General features: G+C 51.7%; 1 protein-coding gene across 2 annotated transcripts in view; it reads right to left on the reverse strand.

Annotated features, from left to right (window-relative positions):
* BICD2 (BICD cargo adaptor 2) overlaps positions 1 to 17,620 on the reverse strand; it is a 52,164-nt gene extending 34,544 nt beyond the window's left edge. For both annotated transcript variants that reach the window (XM_060102419.1, XM_060102418.1), the window contains exon 1: positions 17,274 to 17,620. In XM_060102419.1, coding sequence (XP_059958402.1) covers positions 17,274 to 17,513 — 240 coding nt within the window. In that variant the 5' untranslated portion in view covers positions 17,514 to 17,620. The remainder of the gene's footprint in view (positions 1 to 17,273) is intronic.
* Between the last annotated feature and the right edge of the window lie 3,639 nt (positions 17,621 to 21,259).

The raw sequence follows: 21,259 nt of genomic DNA on the forward strand, positions 1-21,259 counted from the left end.
GAATTATTAATCCTGGACAAGCATTAGAGAACAGTCCCTGGGATGCTGACAACATGCTCCTTGCTCCATCTGTGGAGCTGTATGGAAACATCAAACTGTAAAAGTATGATCTGTGTAGTTTCTATATTTTATACTCCAATAAAAACTAATTTTAACCATTGTCAAAACTATCATAAATAGGGCTTAAAAATAAATAGGAAGTAAATTATATCTCAAAAAGTAAACAAAATGATTTATGAAACTGCATACTGAAATAGAATCAAACCACTGAAAAGGATGCAACATCTGCAATGTTATCTAAATGTACAATGCTAGAGGTGAGATGCTCAGAACCTTAGCTACCACCACTCCTGGTGATGAGAAAGAACAGGAAGCAGGATGCAAATGTGCCCAGGGTTGGTGTGCACATGCACTTAAAGTCTGTGCGTTTTACTGTATGTAATTACAGTTATAAGATTAACAAAACCTAAACCAAATGTACCCCAGATCTCAATATAGCCCAGGGAGACCAATTACTCATTACTAATGAAACAGAAGGTATCAGAGAGACAATGAGAGATCAACTTTCCATAAATGCACTTCAGCAAAAACCTGACATAAGAATGCAAGGTCCAGCCAGGAAATGGGACAAAAAAATGGACTGCGTACTCACTCTGGGCCATATGCTTCCAGTCGCCCCACACCGGAACACAGTCTTGCTGGCAACTGGAGAGAAACAAGTTACAACAGCTACAAAGTACCAGCTTGGATGGGGGACCGGATGGGGTAGGGAGAGAGGGGCATAAAAAGGGCTAGAGCTGGCAATCAATGAGGATGCATCCAGGACAGATGTCCTTGAGAAAGACCCTGAGAATCACACAGCACACAGAAACAGAGTGGCTCCAAGGCCCATTTTCCCAGGCCCCTCTTCCAGCTCTGATGGGAGTCCAGGGAAGAGATGAACCAGGTGGGAGAGGCCCAGGAGGGCGGGCAATAACCCGAGGCCTGTGCACTTCACAATCTGTGTCAACATGAGCCCATTAGCTTCTCTCACAGGAGGGATCTCCTTTCACAGGTAAGAAACTGAACTCTGAGAACAAGCAACTCCATATGACTTCCCAGGTGGGACTGCCAGAAAAGGCAGGAAAAGAGGCGTAACAGATTGGAAGGCAGAACCAGCACCTGGACCCACGACTCTGCTGTTCAGTTGCCCACACCTAAGAATCACACCAGGAGCCAGAAATGTACCTTCCCAAGTACAGGCCCACCTGCCAGTCAGCCCTGCCAGTCTCAAGCCTGGAATCTGGAATGTTCCAGCTTACTGGGGCAGTGCTTGTTAATCCCCAGATCTGGCTGAGGCTGGTCGTGCTGGTCCTTGGTCCTACTTCACATGACTTATGGAGATTACCTCCCTCCTGGCACAGCCCTGCCACCCTCAAGCACTAGCTAAATAAAGGGGGAGAGCCTGCAGAGGAGCTGGCCTTTTGGCCAAGGGACCAGGGTGGCCAACTGTGTGTATCTGTCCTAGACAAAAGGAGGTGAGTTCTGTTCCTCGGGTATCACCAAGGAAACTGAGAATGCAGGTCCACACAGAGCCTTGCACAGGTGACCCTGATGTCCTCCAAGGGGAGGTGTTGGTGACTCAGGCATACGACTCAGGCACTGCTGCTCAGAGAGAACAGCAACCAACACTCACTCACAGCTCCGATGCCTTTCAGAGGAGCCAGACAAAAAGGCCACCTGGGTGCAGCCCGTCAATATGCAAGTCTAGAAAAGAACCTAATCACTGCAGCAGAAGGCCGGCAGGGCTGTCTCGGATGGGGGGCGGTGGGGGGTGCTGGAAGGCATGTGAGGACGACCCTCAGGCAGGGCAGCCACAGGAGCACAAACAACTCTGTGTCTTGTAACAGGTAAATGGTGCCCCAATTTTAAACTGAGAGCTGATTACAGATAGAATCATCTGGGCAGCAGCCAGAGTTGTCACTGCGGAAGTATCCGTCAGAGGTGTACCTGAACAACGCAGTCTGCCACTGGAAGAGGGGCTCAGCTTGGCCTCGCAGTGAATCACCCAAATTCCGACAGATGGGTGAGACCGAACTGGCCAGGAGCAGCTTCCAGGAAGAGAAACCAAGGTGGGGAGGGAGGATGACAGGCCAAGCTCACACACAAGGACAGAACCTTCTGGAGGGCTGAACAGAGCCCTGTGACATCCCCACTGGGTCCCCATCAGGCCATATCTCAGACCTAGGGTGTCACCAGGGGTCAAGGGGGCCTGGGTTGGGGGGGCACTCAAGGCAGTCAGCCCCAGGGACAGCAGGGGACAGGCAAAAAAACGTGTCAGGGGCCACCCTGGGACCTTCCACCTTCCCTACAGAAAGCCACCCGAGGGCTGGCGCTCTACCAGTTGAGTTCACAGGTGCAGAACAGGGCTGGGGGGAGGCAGGGTTCAAACCCCGTGGACACATAGTGCAGGCCAGGGCAGTGGGGGTGAGGTGGCTTCTCACACAAGGAAGGGGGGCCTGTGGGAATGCAAGCAGTGGTGCACCTTACGGCACCCCACGCCTGGCCTGTGCCTAAGGAGTCTGTACCTCCTAAGTGGGGTACAGGCCTGGAGTGGGCAAGCCCACTCCCAGCAAGAGAATGGCACTCAGTAAATATATGCGGACTGACAGGAGAATAGGGAGGATGTGGGGACACCGCAAGGGGGTGACAGGCCCACACCAGAAGTGGGTGGACAGGGACAGGGACAGGTGGTAGGGGTGCTGGGTGAGGCTTGGTGCTTGCGGGAGCTGGGAAGCGGGCGCTTCAGGCATCTCCTCTTTACCGGTCCTCCCCAGCCAGCAGGAGACACACCCCCATGACTTGGCAGCAGGAATGGCTCCTAGGCTCACCCCTCTACCTGGGTCTGCCTGTGGCTCATGCACACCTCCAGAGAGGGGTCCTTTCCAGGGCCAGTCCAGGGTAGCCACTGGCCCATGACCTGGCCGTGGGAAGCAGACAAAGAGGCAGGCCCTCCCACCAGCACGTGGACACAGCCAAGGGCATTCCTGGGCCCCCACTGTGCGCCAAGGTGGAGAGATGCGGATAAATCCTGTAGCTGTGCACAAGTATAGAATGACAGTCCACCCATGTGGCCAGGGAGGGTTCAGATCCCTAGCATAAACTGCAGTAACATGATAGGTTTCCCAAATGCATCTTCCCACTGGGATCCTTCCAGAGACAGGAAATCTCCTGAGGCCCATGTCCCACCCTGAAACTGTTTGATCCTTCTGGGTGTGGCCAATGTTTTGGAATTTCTGAAAGCTCCCAGGTGACCCTGGTGTGCAGGAAATTCAATACACCACACTGGCTCTGTATGAGCTTCCCAGGGAACCCAAGCCAGCTGAGAAACCAGAAACAGACCCATTCCCTACGCAGGCCCTCAGAGACCTGCAAACCCACACAAAAGGACCCCCCACGCACTCCATGGGAGAACTCAGCTCACCACCCTCAGCCGGCTCTTCTCATCTGCACCCACCTTCCATTCCAAGAAGGACCTACCCCAGACCCACTCCCTCTTCCCTGTCTCACAGGTTTCCTGAACAGACAGGTGGCGGCAGGCATGGCCCCAGGTCCTCTAGACATTTTTGGAGGCAGCCTGGGAAGGCCTGGCTACCCCCCAAAGGAGACCGAGGTGGGTGTGAATCTTATTTGATCTTCACAACAGCCACACAAAGTAGAAACTTATCACCCCCATTTCACAGGTGAGCAAACCAAGGTTCAGCGAGGTCAGATGATTCCCCTGAATGGCACCACAGGGCTTCTCACTCCAAAAACAACTTTTCTTCTTTGCAGCAAAGTAGTTCCCAGAGCTGGGAAGGGCGGGGTGGGATGAGGGTGGAGCTGGGCTCCAGGGAGCCCCCAGCAGCCTCACCTGGCAGGAGGGCAGGGAGGAGCTGGGGAAAGCTGCACAGATCTCCCTTGCAGGAGAGGATGGGGGCCTCCTGGGGATGACGGTTCCACCTGGGAACTGGAGCAGAACAGAGGCTACAAGCACACCTGCATACACCCTGCCCAAGCAAACAAGCCTTATCCATCAGATCAGCATGCCAAGGGCCCAACCCTGTCCCAGACTCCCTCCAAAGGCCCAGGAGGGGCACGAGTGTGACACCTGTTCTCCACTGGCCTGCCCTTCCCGCTGTGTGGCTTCCTGTCTTAGTTTCCCATCAGAGCACCTGCACACTGGCTGTAGGGATCAGAAGAACTGGCCCCAAGGGGTGGTACTCACACAGGGATCACCCCCAACCCCCACGTCTGCCCCACAGGTCCACATCCATCCCATCACCAACCACAACACAAACCCCAGCTGCCCTGGGCAGTGTCCAAACACTAAGCTGCTTTTAGAAAACTGGGAATCCACTCCTGAGCAGGAGGGATTTAGCCAGAATCGGTGCCATTTAGAGAAGATTACACTCTAATTGCCCCAGTGTCAGCAGACAGGCTTCTGGCCAGCTGAGCCCTGTAGCCAGTGGCACTCCCCACAGACCCTGGCTCTTCTGTCAGTCCTGGGGCCTGGGGACAAGCCCTTGTCTTCCGAGGCAGCTGGCTACCCGACACAAACCTCTATTCAATGGCCTGCAGTCGAGGGAGCTGTCCAGCTCCCATCTATCCCAAGCCTCAGAAGACATCTGGTAGGCAGAGCAGTCGGGGCTATACCCGGCTGGAAACACCAGGAGAGTGGATTGTGGTTTCTCACCTCATCTCTAATCTCAACACATGTCCTCACGTTATTAGCCCCATTTAGGAAGGGACATCCAGCAAGCCTCACAGTCAGCAAGTAGCCAGAGACTCTGTAACTCAGGCCACGTCCCTTCAAGAACCCAGAGGTCTGCAGCTTTAGAGATGAGAGTGGAGCCAATGGAACTATGTACGGGTATGGGCTACAATGATGATTCAATTCTCACATCTGCCCTAAGAGGCTCTGGAAGGCAGACGGGCCTGTCAGCAGCTGTAGCCATGATGAGATAAAGGGTCTCAGGAGCCAAGTGTCCCCCATGTCTGGCATTCTGTCACGGTCACCCTGGCAGGGTAAGTCCCTGTCATGAAGGACTCCCACACCCCGGGGAACCAAGGATGCTGCACTGCTCACGAAAAGAGGTGAGAACCTGAGGCTCAGGGTGGGCGGCTGAGACCCTGTACCGAAGCCAGGTACCTGGTCTCCCAGCCTCGCCCCTCCAACCCGTACACATCGAGGTCATCCAGAAGAGTGAGGCCTGCAGGGATCCTTCCTGTGCTGTCTGTGACACACACACATGTGAACACATGCACACACACGCACACATGGTTCGCTTCATCATAGCTTGGGCATGAAAGCCTAACGCTCCTGACTCATCCTAGACACCCTCCAGTAGACTGCCCGGGGCCATTTCTCAGCCGAATCACAACAGCACCAACATTGCTTTAAGTTGCAGCAGCCACTGTGCAAATCGCAGCCAAAGAAAGTGCCACATCAGGACCTGACCCTCCGCCCTGCGCCTTTGGCCCAGGCATGCTACCTCTCCCCAAAGCCTCACGAGCTCCTGTGGGTCCTGAAAACAGAGATGTGGTCCAGACTTCAACCAGTACAGGCACAAAGGGGCATCCCACAGTGGAGGTGAGACACAGATGCTGAGAAAGCATGAGGAAAAAGAGGTGCGCTTGGTAGTGAGAGTCTGCGGGAGATGCAGACTTGGTGGCCTGGCATGTAAACACCACCCACCCCAACCATAAATCCATTGTGGGTCCCTACAGACCTGTTCCAAAGGTAGCAAAGAGTCAGAGCTGGCATAGGGAAAGGCTGGGCGGGCATCTCTGGGGTGGAGTCTGACCCTAGCACCAGAGAAGAGGGCCAGACCTAGAGGCCTGGCAGGCTGGAAAGGGGCTCACATAGGGTGGTGAGCACCTGAAATAATAGTGAAGGTACCTGAAACCAAGATGGGGATGCGTCTGTCACAGTTTTGGAGGGACCTAGCCACCAGCTTCTGCCTGTGGGGCAAGCAGCTAGTAAACGCTCAAGTGGGACCCAATCCCAGGTCTGAGCAGTGGCTGAGTCCACACCCCTCCCCTAACTACTGCCTGGGTCAAATGCATAAGACTAGTAAGTTAAGCAGCTTTCTGGGTGGTTTTCCAGGAGTAAAGTCAACCCTGACTGAGCTGCTCAAACAGAAGGTCCCATGGACCACCTTAAAAACAGTGACACAAAGACACAGAGAAGTATCATACTCATCTTCTATCAAAAATCTAACCAACTGTACTAGTGATTTTTGTTTTTAACAATTTGCATTCTATTACTTTTTCTCAAGATTAGAAAAAAAAAAAAAGGACTATCAATTGATGATGACCAGGACCAACCCTGCCAACCCAGGGCTGAAGACGTAGGCCAGCAGATCCCAGTCCGGTGTGCCAAGTCACATAACGAAAACCACAGGGCTTAAGGGAAAGATTCACCATTAACACATAAGGAGACAGAAACCTAATAAAATCAGCAACATACATTCAAGAGGGCGGGGTGTTGGAAAAAGGATAATTGCACAGATGATTGGAACAGAACAGAACTCCCAGGAGTAGACCCACACACATACAGCCAACTGATCTTTGACAAAGGAGCAAAGCAACTTCATAAAGAAAGTTCAATCTCTTCAACAAACGACGCTGGAACAACTGTACATCCATGTGCGAAAAAATGAATCCGGACAAAGACCTTATACCTCTCACAAAAACCAACCTGAAATGAACCACAGATCTAAATATAAAATGCAAAACTAATAAAACCTCTAGATAAAAACATAGGCAAAAAATCTACATGACCTTGGGTTTGGTGAGGACAATCTTAACATGAAAGCAAAATGGCATTAAAATTAAAAACTTCCTGGGCTTCCCTAGTGGTGCAGTGGTTGGGAATCCGCCTGCCAATGCAGGGGACACGGGTTCGAGCCCTGGTCCAGGAAGATCCCACATGCCACGGAGCAACTAAGCCCATGAGCTACAGCTAGTGAGCCTGCGCTCTAGAGCCTGCGAGCCACAACTACTGAAGCCCGCATGCCTACAGGCCGTGCTCCGCAGCAAGAGAAGCCACCGCGATGAGAAGCCCGCTCGCAGTAACAAAGACCCGACACAGACAAAAATAAAAATACATAAATTTTAAAAAATTAAAAACTGCTCTGTGAAAGGCACTATTCTGGGAATGAAAAGACAAACCACAGACTGGGTTATTTACTTGCAAAGTAGGACTTGTATCCAAAACAGACAAAAGACTCTTAAAACTCTACGATATGAAGACAAACAATTCAATTTTAAAATGAGCAAGAGATCAGAACAGACACCTCACAAAAGACGATACACAGACAGCAAACAAACACATGAAAACATGTTCCATATCATATGTCAGCAGAGAAATGTAAATGAGAACAATGAGATGCCCCTATACACCTACTCTAGTAACTGCCAAATGCAGGTGAGGAGGTGGAGCAACAGCAACTCTCATTCATTTCTGGTAGGAATACAGAATGGTGCAGCCACTTTGCAAGACAGTTTGGCGGTTTCTTACAAAACTAAACATACTCTTACCCTGTGATCCAGCAAGTCGCACACTCCTTGGTGTTCACCTAAAGGAGTTGAAAACTTATGTCCATACAAAACCTGCACATGGATGTTTTATAGCAGCTTTATTAATAATCGCTCCCAGCTGGAAGTAACCAAGATGCCCACTTTGAATGGATAAACAAACTGTGGTACATCTAAACAATGAAATATCATTCTGTGATTTAAAAAAAAGAGCTAATAAGCAACGAAAAGACATGGATCAATCTTAAACACATATTGCTAAGTGAAAGAAGCCAATCTGAAAAGGCTACATATTATATGATTCCAGTTATATGACATTCTGGAAAAGGCAAAACTATGGAGAAAATAAAAGATCAGCGGTTGCCAGGGTTTCTTTTTTTGGGGTGGAGTGGTGTTGAATAAAGCACAGGGGATTTTTTTAACAGAGTGAAACTATGTATGATACTGTAATGGTAGATAAATGACACTACTTGTTTGTCAAAACCCAGATAACTTTGCCACACAAAGAGTGAACCTTAATGTATAAAAATTTTTTAAAAAATCATTTAGGGGCTTCCCTGGTGGCGCAGTGGTTGAGAGTCCGCCTGCCAACGCAGGGGACACGAGTTCGTGCCCCGGTCCGGCAGGATCCCACATGCCGCGGAGCGGCTAGGCCCGTGAGCCATGGCCGCTGAGCCTGTGCGTCCGGAGCCTGTGCTCCGCAATGGGAGAGGCCACAACAGTGAGAGGCCTGTGTACCGCAAAAAAAAAAAAAAAAAAAAAAAATCATTTAGGAGGTATGAGGATCCTAGGCTGGAACACAGAATGTGGTAAAACAATCTAACTGCATTACAGATAGATGAAACCACCTCACTGAAGGGGACAGCAAATAAGGTGCTTGCTTAAGTAATGTATTTGGAAATCAGTGGAGTATATAAGACCGAAGTCAAAAAGACTTCGTGAGCACTATACTCTAGTTGATAAATTATTTCACAAAGGGGTACAGGTCAACAGGTCTGACACTACTGTGACGTGTGCTGGAATGGAACAATTATGTAGCTGTGTGGGGGATGGGGAAGCCAGGTGTCTCACCGGTGGAGGGAGGTTACATACAGATAAGCAAGGGGAGATGGTGGGAATGATCTACGTGGTGACAGATCAGAGCTGGAGACATCAGTAGGAACTCATGTTCAGCTTAATATAAATACATGTGACTACATCTAGAAATGTTTATAGATGTGTGTGTATATGTGGGCCAGATCTATCTCCTGCCTCTGTTGGCTGAGAGGGCCTAGAAGCAGGGACACTCCAGCAGCAACAAACACCCAGCACCCAGATCTTGGCTTCTAATACCATTCTCCAATAAAAGGAACCAGGACTCCTTGGAGAATGCTTACTCTTGTACTGGGGCAGGGAACCTACAGGATGACTCTGGAGAACCCTGTAGCACCAGAAAGTAAAGAGGCTCTCAGGAAGGAAGGGAGGGAGGGAGGGAGGAAGGAAGGAAGGAAGGAAGGAAGGAAGGAAGGAAGGAAACAATCACAATGATGGGTATGTTGAAGGGGCACAGGAGCCAAATGAAAGAGCTGCCAGGGGCCAAAGCTGTAACAAGCTGAGCAACAGAATAAAGCCCAAATATAAAATAAATATCCGTGAGTCCATACCAATATAAATGAATGGATGAATAAACAAATAAGTTGGGAAGAGACATGTCTCCCATGGGGAAAAATTCCGAACAATGTATGTACATGCTTCCCCTGGAGGCAGTGAGCATGACCCTCTCCCCTCTCCGCCTCCTCCTCAGGGTGGCGGCTGTGCAGTTTGGAAAAGATGCAAGAGCACCGTGAAGTGGAGATGCCTGACAAACGCCTCAGCCAGGGGATCTGAAGCAGTTTAAAATTAATGAAAAAAGGCAGCACAGTTTTAGAAGTGTCAGGTAGTTTAAAAACACATAAATGCTGCAATACATGGCACTTTATCTCGACAAAACCCTGAGGTTTGCCCGTGGATATGATGTCTCCAGAGGGGGAAAGCAGGCCTTCTGAAATGAGATGGAAAGTCGCACCAGATGCAGGTGGGTGGGTCACTGGGTTCTGTGCTCACCTGGTGTTTTCTGAGGACAAAATCACATGCAAACTCTCATTATGCTCATACTGTTCCCTCAAATATCAATCACTCTGGAAAAAATCTGCATTTTCAAAATCAGTGTTATGGCAGAACTGACTGCTCCCATAAGAAATAAATCAAACCCTCTGAGACACCCTTTCTCCCTCACCATGCTGGCCACGATGACAAAACCAACAACACTAAGTGCTGATGAGAATGCAGGCTTGCTTGTCAGCTGCTGCTGCACTCACTGCAATCCCAGCCTCTCCAAACCGGCAATGGGGCAACGTTAGGTACAGCCTCGGGTTCATGACTGTTGGGTGCAGCAACTTCCAGGGGCCTACATCCCCTCTGATCATCCTGGGTCACAGTTCTACAACACCCAGGGAATCTCTCAGGTTGGTGGACAAGTCTGGACCCCTGCAGAGAATTTGGGGCAGGACGTGAGGGGGGAAGGTGGGAGGAGAATGCCCAGGGGACCCCAGGAGCTAGAAGGGTGAGGTCCCAGGCCTGCCCTGACACCATCACTGAGGAAGAATCTGGTCCACTGCCAGGGCTTCAGGGATGTGCTGGCCTAAAACAAGGAAAACAAGGCCCAGGGAGAGGACCACTCAAGATCATGTCAAGCCTTGCTAGCACACAGTGTGGGATGTTAGCCCTCACTCTGAGCCCCAGCATCCTCACCTATGGAACTGGGACAAAGAGAGCGCCTCCCTCCTGGTTCAGAGAGAGCTGGACACCTCTCGGCAACACAGTCAGAATACACTTGACAGATGACCATGAGCCTCAGTGGCACAATAAAAGCTGGTCTAATGAATGAACTGGATAGGCAACAACGACCCAGCAGTGCAAGGGCAAGGCCATGTATCAGCTGAAGGTAGCACTATGGGCCAATTTCTTAAAAAAGAAAAAGGAGGGGCTTCCCTGGTGGCGCAGTGGTTGAGAGTCCGCCTGCCGATGCAGGGGACACGGGTTCGTGCCCCGATCCCGGAAGATCCCACATGCCGCGGAGCGGCTGGGCCCGCGAGCCATGGCCGCGGAGCCTGTGTGTCCGGAGCCTGTGCTCCGCAACGGGAGAGGCCACAGCAGTGAGAGGCCCGCGTACAGCAAAATAAATAAATAAATAAATAAAAACACAGAACCTTATTTGTAAAAAAAAAAAAAGAAAAGAAAAAGGAAAGACAAGACAAGAGTGAGATGCCTGGCCTGCACGGGTGCGGGGACAGCTACTCCAGGTTGCCAGTGGGGAGGCAGGACAGGCAGCCTCAGGATGGTCACATGAGGCCCTGTAAGCAGTGGCACCCTCAGCCAGATGCACCAAGTGGACCCTGCTTGGCTCCCAATGCAAACAGAACAACTGTAAAGCGACTATGAGCCAAATACGGAAATCCGGATGCTGACCAGAGAGAAGATGACATTAAAGAGTCACTGTCAATCTTGTGAGGTATGAAAATTAATCTGTGATTCTGTTTTTTTATAAAAACAGAATCACAGGGGCTTCCCTGGTGGCGCAGTGGTTGGGAGTCCGCCCGCCGATGCAGGGGACACGGGTTCATGCCCCGGTCCAGGAAGATCCCACATGCCGCAGAGTAGCTGGGCCCGTGAGCCGTGGCCGCGGAGCCTGCGCGTCCGGAGCCTGTGCTCCGCAACGGGAGAGGCCACAACAGTGAGAGGCCCGCGTACCGCAAAAAAAAAAAACAGAATCACAGATTAATTTCTCAACACAGCACACCAATGTACTTACAGTAGAAGTGAGGCACAGAACGGAGGCTGCCAAAGCTGGAGCTGCCAAAGTGGGCGCAAAAACATGCAGGCCAATCTCTCTGCTCTGGTTATGCTTAAAACTTCCCCTAAAGATGGAAGACCTTTAGGAGGGGAACAGTGCAGAAAAACTGCCTTAAAAAAGCAAACCCATAAAACTCAAACTACGACAATTATTTCACATGATACAACAATAGACTGGAAGTGCACAGAACCTTCCAAACCCATGGAAACCTCCACGTCTTCGGCCACTTGAATGAAACCTACTTTTCTGCAACTCAAAGAATAACACCAAACTCTGTGTCTCTTTAAAAACAACTGTTATAGATGCTCAAAGCACTTTCTAGTTTTTATAGATCATATGTATCTCACATACATACACAGGAAGAAAAAAGCTGGCAAGTAGAAAAACCCGGTAGTGCCCCATACATACTCCATAATTCCTACAGAGACATACTCATTTCTACATTTTGACGTTCTTAAGGTGAATGGACAATTTTTTTAAAACATATTAAGCTCTAAAGAAGAAGCCAGACCCTGATCCTCCTGATGCCATCACCTGCCTGAGCCTGGACTGCCTGTTCCACCACATGTCCCCGAGACGTGCCCTGCCCCTGCAGCCCCATCTGTCAGTCCACCTCCCATGGCAGAGCAGGGCTGGGACAGAAAGGTTTGATGCCCAGGACAGCGGCTGGGCAGTCACACGGGGCCCTCTCCGGCTCTGGGGCACAGCTTGAGGGGCCACACTTCAAACACTGGACAATATGGGGCCTGGGGCCCAGGAGAGTCTCATCCATCAGAGCCTGCAGGGTCCTGGCCAGCCCCTGCCTGCTAGCCACCTTCACTTCGCTGTCTAAGAAGAAACCAAATCTTTCTTTACCTTCAGCGTGTGTAGTGGCCCTTTATCCAGTGCACGGATGTGGAGAAGCAGGTCTGACTGAGGGGTGGCCGCCCCAAACTGACAAGGGTAAACTGATCTCTCCTCCCTCACAGTAAGGGGTTGGGGTCCCTGAGGTGGGAAGGCCCAGCAGGAGTCTGTGTCTACGTGGCCATGGCTCTCTCTGATGCAACTGTTCAAACTTAAGGAGCCTCAGCCACTACCTGCCCAAGTGCCCCAGGTACACCAGCCTGATCCTGAGGGCAGAGCCATTCCTCCAGGGCCACATAGCTCCTGAGGGCCCAGGAAGGGTCCAGTTGCTCCCTTGAAGCCAAAGTGTGGAAACCACAGCCCTGGACAGCACATGCAGTACCTCCTCACCTGCCCAGGCAGTGCCACTCGTAGGCCTGGCCTCCCTCCTGCACCAGGTATAGAAAAGCAGCTCCTTCACAGTGTGCCCAACCACCCGTCCAAAGCCACACCCTGAGAACACTGAGGTACACAGCTGCTTAACCCCCCAGGCCCTGCAGGAAGACAGAATGCCAGGTGACACGGGAGTCTTGGGAGTTTTTTAAAATGGAAGAGCCCTCAAGATTGCTTCACAACGCCCTGCCAGACACAAGCTATGCAGGCAGGAAACTGGGGAGTGCCCAGCAATGCAGCCACAGTGGGGCGTGTGGTCATTGCCTTTGGATGCTGGTAGCTGCCTCTCCCAGCTGTTAGACCCCTGGGAGCAGGGCTGTCTCAGCACCTCCAGGATTCCCTGGAACCCGACTTCCACCACAAGTCAGGCTTCTTCATGCTGCCAGCAGACCACCACACAGCTTGCCCTGAAAGGCCCACAGGTCTCCTAGAGTCTCCCAACCCCCAATAGCTCTCTGTCTGCTCCAAGTTCTAGGATGGTATCAGATGAGCAGAATCCTCACGGGGTTTAGTCCAAATCAGGGCTTTTCCTGTCTCAAAACAAACACTTGAGGAGGATGCGCCTTGCACAGAGGCCTCCGATTGCCCTTCCCTCCTCCACAGGCGCCTGCTCTCTTGGGGACAGGCTTCCTAGGCTCGGAGCCTTGAGTGCAACTCAGCTTCTCTGTGCCTCGGTTGCCCCAGCAGTACAACAGACATAACAGGGTGGTGACCCCAAGGGCTGGCATGAGGACTGCAGGAGTCGGTGGGGCATGCGGAGGCTATGGCAGGAACAGCTCACCAACGGAGGTGAGGCCTGAGTGGCAGCCCTCACACCACCCTCCTCTGTGAAGCCAGCTCATGGCCGGAACTTCTACACAGACCTGGACAGGAACCTGGTGCCCAAAGACAACTTCGAACTTGGTCTGAGCTACTGGACCTTCCTCAATCACTCACACCCATCCCTACCTTGGTCTCCCCATCCTCTGAGAGAGGAAATGACAAGAGGGATGGGAAGGAGGAAGCGAAGAGGACAGAGCAGCTGCTCCCACCAGCTCTGCCACAGTGGTTCATGCAGCCGCGGAGCCTGCAGGATGGGAGGGATATTACTCAGGCAAGTCCAGAGGAGGCTCTGAAAAGTGTCCACGCCTTGAAGGGCAGGCAGAGCTTCCAAGATCCAAGACTGGGAAGAGGCAGGGATGGTGAGGACAGTGAAGGCAACCAGGATGCAGAGAGCAGTGCAGGCTGAGCCAGGCCAGAGGCCCCAGGCAGCAGGCTCAGGCCGCTCTCTGGGACACGCAGCGGGGCCACTCCAGACCTTGCGAGAACAAGGAGCAGAGACAAGGCGACTGCAGGGACAGCAGGGAGGGGATCCAGGCCTGGGTGAGGTGGAGGGAAGGAAGGAGCTGATGACACCAGCCAGCCGACACACACTTACTGCGTGAGCACTTACTGTGTGCCAGGCACCAGTCCCAGCCTGTGACAGGCTTCAGCTCACCGAATTCCACTCTCGGCTTCCCTGGGATACAAGCATACTGCACAGACAAGATCCTGAGGTGGCACGTAAGTCAGCAAGGGCATCCAGACTTTGTCTTCCTGCTCTCCCTGGGAGCCAAGCGAGGGTGGGGCTGAGACTGCACCAGGACCCCCACCACTCGCCTCGGGCATGCCCTCCAGCCCTCACATTCCCAACCTACAAGGACCACTCACTCTTGGTACCTGCCTGAGCCATGCAGGCAGGAACTGTCTTGAAAAGGGCAGCACACCTGTCCTTTTCAAACTGCAGCTAAGGACACAGAGTGAGATGTTCCATGGCTCCTGAGGACAGGAAACATCACATGGCCGACCAAAATCTGTCACCACGGTGGGGAAGGGGGCACAGCTGAACTTGTGACATACAGCGCCCTTATTAAGCCAAGCTCAATCACTAGCAAAATGGTTAGGCAAAATGGGCCAGTGGGTACCCTTCCTCCCGCACACCATGGTGTCAGTAGGACACAGACACACATACACTCACCATGTGAGAAAGGCTGCAGGGCCAGCACCACTGCCACTGGCCCCACAGAGGACCCTCCCTCAGGTCTGGTCACAACCCAGTCACCTGGGACAGACCAGCCAGCTTCTCTCCCTCTAAGACAGTATTGTCTACAAATGCTCAACAGGAATACAGGCCCCTCTGTTTGTAGCATAATTTGTTAGTAACTGAACCCACTTTAGTTAAAGAAATAAAGTTTTAAAAGAATGAAGATGGCTCATCTCTCTTCAGGAGAAAACAAATAAAACTGAAAAAAGACCCAACAGATATGGTCTCCTTAAATCTTGATTTTTAAAGTAAGAGTTAATATTTCCAAGTATAACAATAACAAGAATTAAGAGAGGCCGACAAGAGCCTGTGCTGACATGGCTTCGAGTAAACTAGTGCGAGCTTTCTGGCAACACCTACTGAGACTCTGATGCACCTTCCTCTAGTTCTGCTGAGACTTCCTTCCAGCTGAACTGTTCTCATCCCACCTACAATGAGGGAAACTGAAGTTCAGGACAGTGGGACAATGTGTCCAAGGCCAGTGTGTGCGAGAGCCTGACGGTAACATCAAACTAAGCAAGCAGCCACCTGAAGAACACCTGTGGAGACCGATATACCTTCTTCCCAATTCCCCTGGGGACCCATCCTCCAGACACATGCCACAAAACTGAGTCAAGATTCTTACACTGGCCAAATGTCTGTGACAGTAAAGAGCTGACGACTGAAAGGTCCCTAAGCAGGCAATGGTTAATTCCTGTGCAACTTTCCCTTCTGATCTGCTCTTACAGCGGACGTGAATTCGAGCTTGTGAACACAGAAGGGGATTGCACATGCTGCCAGTGGGGGCTCACTATGAACTCTGAGGGGAGAGGCTAGGGAAGACCAGGCTCACCTCTGAGCTGCAGAGGGTGAGCCTAAGGTCTCCCACTCCATATTCTCAAGGCCCCCTCAGCATCCCTCCATCTTGGGCACATTCCCCTACCCCACACGCTAAGATGAGGCCCTTGCCAGAGGGGTCACGTGTCACCCCTCTTGTACCTCTTGTAGATCTAGTGCCAGATAAGCCTGGCTTGGAGTAGGCACCAATACCTGCTGACAGATACAAGACCTCGGGTCGAATGAGCTCCACCGTCACCCTCCCTGGGGCCCCTATCTGTCTTCTACAGGGCATCTGCTCCACCAAGCATAGATTTAAGTACCTCCATGAATTAATTCCCTGCACTATCAGAAGGGGACCCAACTGGTCTCCCCAGTGAGACACGGAGGCTCAAAATAGCCCAGGCACCTTCCTGAGGCCACTGGGAGCGGGGTGCTGGGAGGTGGGTAGTCCGGGAAGCAGCGAGCTTGGTGGATCCTGAGACCAAGGGCCAGGAGCCTACCTGGACAAGATAAGAATCAAGTAGGGAAGGGGCAGACTGTCTCAGGCACAGACAGGCTAGATACCTAACACCTTGTCCAGGCTTTTAAAATATGCCTCAGACGAACCCTTCCTGGGTGGGATGTTGCAGAGGAAGAAGCTAAGGTCCCTGCTCATAGCCACATCACCAGCAAAAGGCAAGACCTGGATCCAAACCTGGGTGTTCCACCCAGGAAGCAACTTCTTCCTCCCCACCCCCACAACAAGGCTGGGGAGACAAGGAGGACTGACAGAAAATGGTGTTTAAATCACCCCAGAGAATTACTTCACGGCAGGACTGCGCAGCTCTCTCGCTGCAAGACTCTTTGGCAGCCTGGGGGTCCAACCTGCTCACCCCGGAGTAAAAATCACACAGGAGACACAAGGCTTATCCATGAGAAACACCCACAGACCTGTCCCCCAACTTCAGGGAAGGGCCTGGGATGGGCAACCAGGACGGGAAGTGGACAGAAGCACTGTATCACAGAGAAGTAACTAGCGGGGTGGTCAGCGAGCTGAGCATGGGGAGGGGCTGTGGGGTACCCCTGCCAGCTGTGATGAACACATGCAAGGCAAGCCCCCGACTTCGCCTTTTCCTGGTCTCCCGGCGCTGAAACCTCTGAAGGCAGCTGCGCCCAGAGAAAGGAGGTGATGCGCCTGGAGACGATGGAGACACACACCCGGTCTTTCCCAGCCGGTCACCCGCATCCATCCCACGTCCCCATCCCCCGCACTCGGAAAGTCAAACACCGCAGAGGACGCCATCCCACCGTGCCCGAGACCTGCCATCAGTAGCAGAAAAGCTGACCACACGGCTCCACCGCAGCCCTTGCCGCGGAGGCCAGAGTTTCTAGAACGCGCATCGCCCACCACACTTGGGGCCCGCCACCCACCGCAGGGCCGCCTCGCGGCCGGCCAAGCACACTAACCCTGGGCGCCCCGGTGCTGATCCGGCCTGCCTGGGGTCAGGGGTCGGCTGGGGGGTCGACCCGGCCCGGGGTCAGGGGTCAGTTTGGCCTGCGTCGGAGGCCGGTTGGGGGTCCGCTCGGGGGTAGTCTTGGCCACGGTCAAGGGCCGGCTCTGGGGTCAGTGCTGAGGTCAGTCCGGGTCCGGGGTCGGGATTGGCCGGGGTCGCGGAGGGCGTGGCGCCGGCGGCCCTTGCTCCTTACCTCCTTGAGCTGCTCCATCTCGCCGCGGATGGCCTCGTAGTCCACCTCGAGCTCCTCGAACTGCAGTTTGAGTTGGTGCTTCTCCTCAAGCACTGCCAGCCCGTACTCGGCCGCCTGGATCTTCTCACGCGTGGTCTCGGCCAGCTCGTGCGACAGCCGCTTCACCTCCGCGCGCAGCCACTCCGGCTGCGCCTCCATCACTAGCCGCGCGTACTCCTCCTCCTCGGACGGCGCGGACATGGTGACCACGGCCGGAGTCACGCCACTCGCTCCGAGGCTCAGGCCGGGTTCCCGACCGCCACCGCCGCCGCCGCTGCCGCCGCCGCCGCCCAACCCGACGGCGCCCCGGCCGCCGCCGCCACGCAGCCGCCGTGAGCTCGCCGCCGCGCGGGGCACTGTGGGGGCCATAGTCCCGCCCGCGGCAACTACAAGGCCCGTCGCGCCCAGCGCCCGTCCTCCCCCTCCCGTGATTGGCCCGCGCCCCGTGCCGGGAGGCCCCTTCCAATGCTGGAGCCTCCTCTGCTGCCGCGCGGAGCATTGTGGGGGTCGTAGTCCCACCAGCGCGCCGACTACAAGGCCCTTAGTTCCACACGCCCGCCCGCCCCCGCCCGTGATTGGCCAGGGCATCCGCCGTCGCGGAGCCGGAAACTGGTGTTTGCCGGTGCCCGCCCCCGGGCCTGCGAGGCGTGGGTAGGTGGTGCGGTAGGTAACCGGCAGGACGCGGACTGCGCTGTGCAGGGGCTGGGTGGAGCCGACCACCGATCTGAACCACCCCACGTGGAGCGCTCGGAGCGTCGGGGGGACGGCGGGTCGGGTGGCGGTGGGGACTATAACCCGACGGTTCAGACGGGCAAGGCCTACGGAGCCCAAGACGTATCCAGTGGGAGAGATGGTCAAACCGCTAGCAGAAGAGACGCCTTCGCCCCAGCTAAATACGAAATGCCTCGTGCGTGTTTCCTAAGAATTAGGCATTTCCATGCGCCCTACGATGATCCAATTCAGGACCGCCGACACCGACGGGGCCTCGAATCCAGCATCGCTTCCCTGCGCTACCCTCGTAGCATGGTTCCGGTCCGGGACCCTGTCCTGGGTCACGCCTCAAATGGCAGTCAGGTGTCCTTACTGTCCCTCAATCTGGGAGACTTTCTCCCTCTTTGTCTTTATGACCTTGACCTTTCCGAGGCGTGCAGGCTAGAGATGTACACACCGATGCATCCCCACGGTTACATTAGGTTATGCACTTTGGCTGGAATATCAACGAGGTGGTGCTAAATTCTCACAGAATCCTGTCAGGAGACTCGCAAACCCATGGCCCGGATGCTGCTGGCTACTCCTTTGTAATCATTGGTACTATCCTGTGAGAAGACAATTCAGACTTTGCAAATATCCCATCACTCCTCAAGCCTTTAAAATTTTTATTGAGGTATACTTGATTAATAGTACATGAGTTTCAGGTGTACAATGTAGTGATTCACAATTTTTAAAGATTATACTCCATTTATAGTTATTATAAAATATTGGCTATATTCCCTGTGCTGTACAATATATCCTTGTAGCTTTATTTTATACGTAGTGGTTTGTACCTCTTAATCCCTTACCCCTGTCCTGCCCCTCCCCACTTCCTTCTCCCCACTGGTAACCATTAGATTGTTCTCTACATCTGTGAGTGTTTCTTTTTTGTTATATCACTAGTTTGTTTTATTTTTTAGTTTCCACATAAAAGTGATAACATACAGTATTTGTCTTTCTCTGTCTCATTTCACTTAGCGTGATATCCTCTAGGTCCATCCCTGTTGTTGCAGATGGCAAAATTTCATTCTTTTTTATGACTGAATAATATTCCATTGGGGTGTGTGTGTGTGTGTGTGTGTGTGTGTGTGTGTGTGTACACCACATTGTCATTATACATTCATCTGTTGATGGACATTTAGGTTGTTTCCATATCTTGGCCATTGTAAATAATGCTGCTAGGAACATTGGGGCACATTGTATCTTTTCGAATTAGTGTTTTCATTTTCTTTGGATATATACCCAGGAGTGGAATTAATGGATCATATAGTAGTTCTACTTTTAGTTTTCTGAGGAACGTCCATACTGTTTTCCACAATGGATGCACCAATTTACATTCCCACCAGCAGTGTACAAGGGTTCCCTTTTCTCTACATCCTCACCAACATTTGTTGTTTGTGGTCTTTTGATGCTAGCCATTCTGACAGGTGTGAGGTGATACCTCACTGTTGTTTTGATTTGTATTTCTCTGATAATTAGCAATGTTGAGCATCTTTTCATGTGCCTGTTAGCCATCCGTATGTCTTCCTTGGAAAAATGTCTATTCAAGTTTCCAGCCCATTTTTTAATCGGGTTGTTTGTTTTTTTGATATTGCGTTACATGAGCTCCTCAGACTTTTTTTTTTTTTTAATCAGGAGAAGAAAGGATTTATAACTTGCAGCAAGTAAGGAGAACACCGGGGATCTTTCCTAAAGCAGCATCTCCCAGAACAGTAAAATTGGGGAAGTTGTAAGTTGAGGGTACATGCATATTCATGAAGGGGCTCGGACAGTTGACAGAATCCAAACTTTAGTTGATTGAAGTCACCAGGGTCAGAAAAGGTCAACATCATCATCCCTTAGGTTCTGGTTGATCTGGTGGTTGAGTGCATCAGGCTAACCTTTACCACTGAAAGATAACTGGCAGTCTTCACAACTGATATATTATCTTTGCTATTGTTACTTCTCTTGCCTGATAGCAGGTAATGTTTCTGCATTCTTTTGTTCCCTTAAGATCATTAATTACTGAGACCTGTTCAAGGGCAAGCATTGTAGCCAGGATTAGATCACAAAATGGCTTAGGCTGAGCTCCTTAAACTTTTAACTCACTAGTTTTCATTGAGATTTCTTGCCTAAAGGAATTATTACCAGACAATTCTTTTCTATATATTTATTTATTATTATTATTTTTAAGCATCTTTATTGGAGTATGATTGCTTTACAATGCTGTGTTAGTTTCTGCTGTATAACAAAGTGAATCAGCTATACATATACATACATCCCCATATCTCATCCCTCTTGCGTCTCCCTCCCAGCCTTCTAGGTGGACACAAAGCACCAAGCTGATCTCCCTGTGCTATGCGGCTGCTTCCCACTAGCTAGCTATTTTATATTTGGTAGTGTGTATATCAGACTGTTCTTTTCTATTCCCATCATTCCTTTTCTACTTACTAACCTTGTACTCTAGGGAAGATACTACATTCATTAGTGGTATGGATCTGTGGATTCTTATTTTACTTAATGAGTTATAATCCATTACTCTCCATACTCACTTAGATGCTCAAATGTGGCAGACTTGGCCAGTGGGAGCTCCACCAGCTGGCTTTGTATCCTTTCAACATGTCACGGTTTTTGAGAATTTTCTTACATTCTAGCAAATTTGTTCCAGGATCATCTTGTACTCTGGGCCCAGACCTGGAATCAGCCGTTTCTCCAAGGAGCCCTGATTCCTTTAAGTGGTTTAATGTTTTATTTGTATGAGGAGAATATGTCATAATTTTACTTGTGAAATTAAAAAATGATTTTTAGCACATTCAGTCACAGTAGGAGTAAGATGCCCAATCAGCCTGTCTGTCCTTGTCTTAGCACTGAGAGTCCCAAGTCCTAGGAAACCCTCAGGCCTAGGCTCACCATTCAGTCTAAGTGGGAGAGATGCTAGGGAAAAGAAGGGAGAAGGAACATAAAAGGAAGATGCTCTGAGAATTGGTGGCCCCTTCTGACCCCAGCTGGCCAAACTCCAAACCCCCACCCAACTCCATGCCTTCATAAGAGGCTGGCCTGAGGAGAGAGAAGAGAAAAGGCTGTGGGAATCTGGTGCAGGCAGGCATTGACCACGGAGCTTAGAACTTGGAGACAGGGTGGTGGTGGAAGGGGAGAGACAAGGACTCTTATAGGTGCTGGGGAAAGAGGACCTGTCACTGGAGGAACCATGATGCGTG

Source organism: Mesoplodon densirostris, chromosome 6 (assembly GCF_025265405.1).
Source record: "Mesoplodon densirostris isolate mMesDen1 chromosome 6, mMesDen1 primary haplotype, whole genome shotgun sequence".
In the NCBI taxonomy this organism is placed as follows: Eukaryota; Metazoa; Chordata; class Mammalia; order Artiodactyla; family Ziphiidae; genus Mesoplodon; species Mesoplodon densirostris.